The 8,101-nt window shown below is 41.3% G+C and overlaps 1 protein-coding gene across 3 annotated transcripts in view; it reads right to left on the reverse strand.

Moving 5' to 3' along the window:
• Positions 1–7,863, reverse strand: part of ccdc88c (coiled-coil domain containing 88C) — a 53,467-nt gene extending 45,604 nt beyond the window's left edge. For all 3 annotated transcript variants that reach the window (XM_058614754.1, XM_058614753.1, XM_058614755.1), the window contains exons 1-2: positions 7,234–7,863; positions 2,075–2,187 (exon numbers count right to left, since the gene is read on the reverse strand). In XM_058614754.1, coding sequence (XP_058470737.1) covers positions 2,075–2,187; positions 7,234–7,293 — 173 coding nt within the window. In that variant the 5' untranslated portion in view covers positions 7,294–7,863. The remainder of the gene's footprint in view (positions 1–2,074; positions 2,188–7,233) is intronic.
• Between the last annotated feature and the right edge of the window lie 238 nt (positions 7,864–8,101).

An 8,101-nucleotide genomic window follows, 5' to 3' on the forward strand; every position in this document is an offset into this window, starting at 1 on the left:
CTTAAGACTCCGGTTTATAGCTTTAAGCCCTATTCAGATGGGATTAGTTTTACATGGACAGGTAAAGTAATTATTATCAGAGCTCCTCAGTGATTTTAATTATTACCGACGTCATTAAAGATTAAAGCGACTTTTACCTTGGGTAAAAAGGTGCTGAAAAATTACTAGGTAATACTAATCCCGTGCAAATAGACCATTTTCAGACATGGAGGCCCTTGAAGAAGTCTGTGACAAAGCTCAGGCTTCAAACCAAAAGAACTTGTCAGAGGCATGCGACGTCTGATTGCTTAGGAAAGTGCCTGTAGTTACCTTGGTTATGTGGCTAATTAAATTAACCAGTAAACTAGTCCCTGGTCCAGTTTCACATTTAAGGTGTTCTAGCTTTGTCTGCACCGTGTGCTCTTGTGATATCAGGAAGTGGCGTAGTATGCACATGATATTACAGATGTCATCTGGTATAATTACATTACTCCACCTACCCATGTAAAACTAATCCCGTCTGAATAGTGCTTAGTGTCTACCTACATCTTTTACCACATAAACAGACGTGGGTAATAATCTGACTGATCAGCCACAAGTGATCAAAATCACTAAAACCAGTTAAAGGGGGAATTTCACTCTTTTTCAAGCTAAGTCATATGTTTGAAAAAGTTTTAATTCAATTCTATTTTATTTGTATAGCGCCAAATCATAACATACATTATCTCAAGGCACTGTACATAGACAACATCAAGGAGAGCAGAGAACCCCAACAGTTCACACAATGAGCAAGCACTAGGCATCATTGGAGAGAAGAGAACTCCCTCTTAACAGGAAGAAATCTCTGACTACAGGAAGATGACAAATGTGCTCACACACAAAATGTGCCTTCTGAATGTAGAACTCGCCTCATCAGTGAACATACTGTATGTATGAGTTTCATTTTTCCCAGTGTACTGTAAATAAATGCACACATTGTCCCTCCACCACAAAGCCCCCACAGCACACACAGACCCAAAGAAACCCTGCATTTGTCCTGATATTGATTATTTCCAAAGTTCAATAGGAAGCAGCTTGGGGGGGTTGAGTGCCGAGACATGTGGTGTCCCAACACAGTTTCATAATGACCCGAAACACACAATAATACATTTCACAAAATATCATATAACACACACTCGTCCAACTACCAATACACATGTAACTTAATTCTGTGGGAAACACTGAACAGAGTAAAGTAAGCAGAAGCTATTGAGAGATTAAATTATGCACTGTTGCTGTTCTGCCGGCAAAAAACAAGAAAATGATGCAAAGAAAAATATATATTCATTAAATTCTAAAGCAATCCCTTTAAACGTTGAAACGATACTGTGAAATAACGCCTTATTTCCAAAGGTAGCAGGTAGAGACACGAGCAGTGTTTTGGAAACAAATGTGACACAGTGGAGCTTTAAAGCCATGTGAGTGACTGATGTGTTCTCCTCAGACAGTCTTGTGATTTACACCCACAGCAACAAACTACAGCTCCTGTACTGTCCTTATTTAACCCTCATGTACTATTGTTTACCTATTGTTGAACTTGTTTTGTTGCCGTTTTGTTTCTCTTCTCGTGCAAGTAGACATAGTAACAAAAAACCAGAGTCAAATTTCTTGTATGTGCATTCATACTTGGCCAATAAAGCTTATTCTGATTAAATCTAGCCTGCGTGTACCTAGAAGCTTGAAATGGGCTGGAGCTGTTGAGAGCTGCACCTCAGCCTGTTAGTTATACACCTGACCATTTCAGTGCCGAGTCCAAGGACAAAAAAATGGATCTCAACTCGGCTCTAAAGAGGAAATCGTCATCTCTCCTGAACACTCTCACACACACGCTGCAACCTTGTGCAGCACATCTGGCTGTGACGTGTACAACCTGATACCAGCGAGTCAGGATGTGGTCACACATGCATGCATATAAAGACACACACACACACACACACACACACACACAGGAAACGATGCATTGAATCACTCACTCAATCGCTCACTTACTGACACACAAAGATTGAGTCCTGCTAAAGTGAGACAGAAAGGTGTCACCCCGTGTGCCGCTACCTACATGTGTGTCATGATCTTGTGCAGGAAGACACCATCCACCAGCTCCATGAACATGCTGACCCGTTCCTCTGAGCCCACATCGTCACATGAACCCAACGGGCCCAACGTCCGCACCTAAGGGCAGAAAAAAAATTACGTTACACATAGGAATACGCAGTCTTGAGATTTTTGTTGTGAGGTGAATTAGGGTTGCAACGATTATTGAATTATTAATCGATTACTAAACGGACACATTTTTCCCCGGAATATTGTATTATTTCATGAACCAAACAAACTAATGGTCATTGTGATTTCAACAGTTGTGGTTCCAACAACATCTGACTATATGTTTCATGCAAAATCTCTGAATGCTGTTTATAGTTTATGCGATCCCTTGCCGTTCTTGTTCTTCAGGTTTGACAGGGTAACAGCTACTGTATATACACCATTGACCGTGAAGCCGCTGCTAGCAATGTTGACTTTTGGCTACTGTTAGCATCCCCGCCACCTCATGAGCCTAACCCTGGGCTCTATCCACACGGAAACGGAATGAAGCGTAAACACAGCATCGCTTCAGGGCATGTCTTCATCCACACAAAACGACTCTACATATGCCAGACCAGTGTGTGGTGCTGTAGTGCTGCTACACCAAAAACAGAAGATGAACCAAGCCGGGGGAAAGGAAGGAAATAAAGGAAAGAAAATAACGGTTATCATAAAGTGAAAAGACCAAACAATCTTCAAACACAAGAAGAGGATGACAACGACGACAACAGGGAATGCCAAGAGAGAGGTGGGACTATGACATCATCGTTTTCCCAAGGTAGCATATTCATTGTCAACATGAAAACAAAAGGGTGGCCATTTGAGATTTTCCGACTCTGAGACTCGTTTCGCTGTTTTTGCATGTGGGTATAACTGCGAGAAATATGTATGTGGATGGGCCCTTACTGCCAGTGAGGACGTCATCTTTGTGGAGTTCTGGCTCTTTCTAATTTTTTTTAAACCAAGATAAAACTGATGCATTTTGACCGCCAAAAAAGGACAACTTTGGAAAACTTAGGTACAAAAAAGAAAGTTAACATAAAGCGAATAGAAAAAAACAACTCTAAACACAAGAAGAAGAAGAATGACAAAGATGATGTGGCATCACATGTGCACACGCACAGATTAGACGTTTCTCACTCGTAGCTGTCTCGCGGTTGTTTAATATACGTGTGAGGATCGTGAGCATGTTTTACTTTTCTCACTTTCTCACTTTTTTTGACATAAATGTGACGCCACGCGATGACAGTGAATGCACGAGCAAGAGAGAGGTGGGACAAGTGGTGCACATGAAAACACAAGAATGGCATTGTGATATGTTTTTACACTCCAAAATAACTCATTACAGCTCCAAAAACACCATCTCCATGTAGTTTAAAAGACAAAAACAAAATGATACAAAACTTTTTTTTTCCACTTAGTAGAAACTAAGCAGACAACTGCAGAGGAGAAAATATGCTTCCTGTTTTCAGCAGTACACACATGCCTAGAGTAACTGGATCGTCACATGATGTAGGTTTTCAGGTGTGTTAGCAATGGAGACTGAAAGACCCATTTCATAGAGGAAAAACACTCAAAACAAATGGCCACTGTCGGAATATAGGTCTAGCTCCACCCTGACCTTATCGTGCCATTTTCCTCTGGTACTCCAAGGGAGGGGTGCCAAAAAATTGAATAGCATGGGCAAGTTATTTTGGTACTACTCCAAATGAAACGCAAAAAAAAGAGTGTACCATTTTGTACAAAACCCAACCACTCCACTTGATAGAAACACGGCTTTAAACTACGTGTTAAGAAACATAGATCACATAACCACAACAACCCCAGTTCAATTCTGCCAGCTGACCCTTATTGGATGATTTAGCCTTGGTGACATGATATGAAAGTAAAGTGCTGACTAAGACTTGAATTAACTGAAGAGTGAAAACAACATTGTCCCTGGGATTCAGATGACACACCAGGATTCAGGGAGAATGGCCAGCGACCGTTAGCACTCAGTAACAGCTACAGGGTGTGTTAACAGCCGTTATATTTGTGCTCCATGTGACTGTTCATGTAATTATTCATATTCTCGTCAAGAAAATGTAGTTTTTTCATTATTCTCTCTTCACCTCAACACACCGTCGTAATTTAACAGCCATTAGACAAAATACAGCTTTCACACTAAGTTTATCTCTCCATTTATCTCCTACACTTGCTTAACTCTACAGTATCTTAGAATTATCTCACAATTACACAGCCAACTGGAAAGATGAGTTTGGGTCACTTTGTTATGTTGTGGCTTCAGTGTTTGAAATCCCTCGGTGACACAAACTAACCAAACAAAGGAAACAGTAGGACAGCAGCTCCTCTGTCCCTGCCGGCTAAAGCTGTTGCATTTCTCCGTGGACTTTGGTGTAGGAGAGTGAGCTGTTAACAAACTTCAGCTTCCAGCTTTTCACTTTTCTACTTTGTAACCATAGCAGTTGGGCTTTCTGTCCGTGTCAAACAAAGATGGGAAAAATTGTTGGCTGACCAGTCAGGTCAACAGGATGTGAGGCCATGGGGAAACAGGAAGTAGCACAGGGTGAACAACCTGTTGACTGCTCCACTGGATGTCATAGTCTGGGCTGAGCAGCAGAAGGATTTAATGGGTCCCAAACACACTGAAAACACTGATATCTGCAAGTCTATTGTACAGAAAATGAAGCTTTTGTAAATGAATACAATACCTACAGATATTTTCTGATGTTTGCAGAGAATATCTGGCTTAAAAAAGGAAGCAGCTTGGTTCCAGTTAAATATACAAAATGAAAGACCCACTCTTTGCTTGAGGCTTTGTACGTTTAGTGAAATCAGCGGAGATGATGCTCACCTAGAGGTCAGTGTTGTTGACCACAGCTAAACTCAGGAGACCTGGTGAGAATATTTGAAAGAGCTACGTGAGCGGTAAAGAAACAGCGACACAAGCGTGAGGTTCACCTGCTGAGAGCAGTGAAGCACAAGAGACGGAAATGCATTTCCTCCTTCTCTCACTGTGAAAAGTTCAACAACACTTATACCAAACTTCACGACTAAAACTAAAGGCTTGAACTTGGTGAAGGGACGGCAGCAGCTGCTGCTTTAGCTGTTGAATATGACACAGTCCAATGTGTGAATTTAAAACATAGTTGCTTATGTTTCACATGTGTAAAATATATATATAATATGTTGATTAGGGCTTGGCAATAACGTTCTAAAAATATAATTCAAGATATAATTTTGTTCAATATCAACATAACAAAGGTTTAATAATCATCGATTATGAAGTTTGTACATTGTACACACTTCACCAATGTTTTATCTGCACAATATAATAAATCATAATCAATTAACCTCTCGATTAATGGAGTACTTGTTTGGTTCGTAAAATGTCAAAATGTTGTTTCCCAAACCTCAAAATGAGGATGTTCTCAAATGTCTCACTTTTTTTCCAAAATAGCTGACGATTCATTTAGTAATGGATTAATAATGGATTCATCTTGACTGGAGCAAATCCCAGCTGACATAGGGCGAAAGGTGGGGGTCACACCCTGGACAGGTCACCAGTCAATCGCAGGGGCAACATACAGGCCTACGATCAATTTAGAGTGTCCAATTAACCTCTGCATGTTTTTGAACTGTGGGAGGAAACCAGAGAACCCGGAAAAAACCCAAGCACACACGGGGGAGAACATGTTAACTCCATACAGAAATGCCCTTTGCAGTCAAACCAAGGCAAAAATACCAGCCACTGCACCACCGGGTGCCCCTATCATGTCAACATTTTTGACCATATTATCCAGCCCTACTGTTGTATATGTAAAATGTTTTTGAAACAACATGTGTTTTGTTAGCACCAATAAAGCGACTTAAACTCTCAAAGGAATTTTATAGTAAAAAATCTTCAACCTGTCACTGAGGTGTAGAAAAACAGACCTGATCACAACAAGTGTAGCTGATCTGAGAGAGAGTGAGAGAGCGAGAAGCAGATGTCTGCAGCTTGTGTGCCTCATTCTTATCATTTCCTAAACCTAAGAAGTTCAGACAGAGATAAGAGAAGGATGGGAGTGTGGAGACTGACCCAGAACTGTACCGCAGTCATACCTACACACTGAACTCAAACACAGAACATAAACAAACTGAACAGCTGATTTCAACATATTAAACAAATCTAGATATCTTCAGATTTCTAAATAGTGTTGAGCTTAAGACATTTGGTTTTATTTTGGGGTTGAAGATTTGCTCATTGAGTGCATATTTGCTCTACGTTTTAAAAACCAAAGTCATTATTTCCAGTATTCAGTATCACCACACTTAGTGCTTCACTTTGAATACTAAAGTGCAAATTAATAGAAGGCCACTTTCGTGATTTAACGACCCTCTAAGGTTAAAAATAACAACCAAGTCAAATCAAATTAGATTTAGGGCCCCATAGAGATGGGTCAGCACTGCCCTGACCTAACTACAAGGGTTTAATCCTAATCTCTAACCTCTCTGTTTTGGCCAGGAAGTGAGTAAACTTCTTCCTCCATTCCACCTGCCACCTATCTGGTTTCAAGCAGGGAATCTGTGATGCCTTCGTCTCTAACTCATGGAGTTACTTTCCCCACTCGATCCTGAGATTAACCTTTTAGGTAACATCTCACAAACATTACTTCATATGAAGTCACTCCATCAAACTCACAGAATAGCTAAGTAAGTGTACTACAATAATGCAATGATTTATCTGGAAAAGATCACTTACTCATTAAAATAAAAGATACAATTCTATGTTTCCTATTTAAAATGGCAACTCCATCTCACATGACTTTCACAACTCTGTGGTTGTTTATGATGAACAACGACTCTATTTGTATGTTCACATGTTTTATTCATCTATGTAAGTGCATATTGCATATTGAATATATAATACAATACAAACCAAATAGAATTCGTCATAGGGCCCCATAGAGGCTTGGTGCGGCCCTGATAAGTCTATATTATCAATGTGAGGATGTGTTATTTATATTATACAAAAAAATATTGTAATGATGGCGATGATGCAGATTCAAGATTTGGAAGAGGAGAGGTCTGCAACTCGCGTGCATTATCGTCGTCATCATCACAACTGTGTGTGCGCGTGCAGCTCCCACTCACCCACAGCACCAGCGGTGACTCCATGAAAGTGGCCAGTAACTCGGACAGAGTCACGTCCATGGCTGCTCCCGCGGCTTTGACTCCGCTTGATGGTCACAAACTTATCATTAAATCCACCTCGCGACTGCAACAGTCGATATCCGTGTCCACCCGCGGCAGAACAAAGCCCCGCGAGGCTCCAACTCCCCAAACACACACACACACACACACACACACTCCACTGTCTCACACACACTATTGTCTCGCGCTGTCCCGTTTCCACAAACAGTGTTTGAAGTGAAAGAAAGCCGCCAAACTAGTCCATTGTGACCATAAACAGTTTGGTCCGCTTTCACGCGCACTCTTGTGTCCTCCGGAGTCAGTTTCCTTAGTTTAGCGGGTAAATATCCACTCAATTGTCCGGCTGAGCGTAAAACACTTGATCCAAACTTCGCAAGTTACTCGCGTTGCCAGGGATACAAGACTCGGACCGTAAAGCGGCAGAACCAGCGCGAAATTAAACAGAAGAAAGAAAGAAAACTAAACAGGGTAGACAAAAGTGAATCATGCACGAGAAAAGCGTGACGGTTAGCTTTGAAACGTTTCCAACATTTCCACGCGTCTCTCTGCCACCTTTCTCCTTTCACTCTCTCCATCAACCGGACTCTCAGAGCAGAGACGGAGGGGCAATGATTGACAGGAACGGCAACCAATCCGCTACAGCAGGAGGCGTGGCTCTCACGCTTTGTGATAAATCAGCCAATCACAGCACCGCCTTTTGTTGACCTCTCAAAAGAAAAATTACGTCACCACAACACAAACCAGCCAAAGAGTGTCAATGGACAAGATGGTGAGCGTCCTTACGAGGGTTATATAGCGGTTTCTTGTG

The sequence above is a fragment of the Solea solea genome, chromosome 18, assembly GCF_958295425.1.
Source record: "Solea solea chromosome 18, fSolSol10.1, whole genome shotgun sequence".
Lineage (NCBI taxonomy): Eukaryota > Metazoa > Chordata > Actinopteri > Pleuronectiformes > Soleidae > Solea > Solea solea.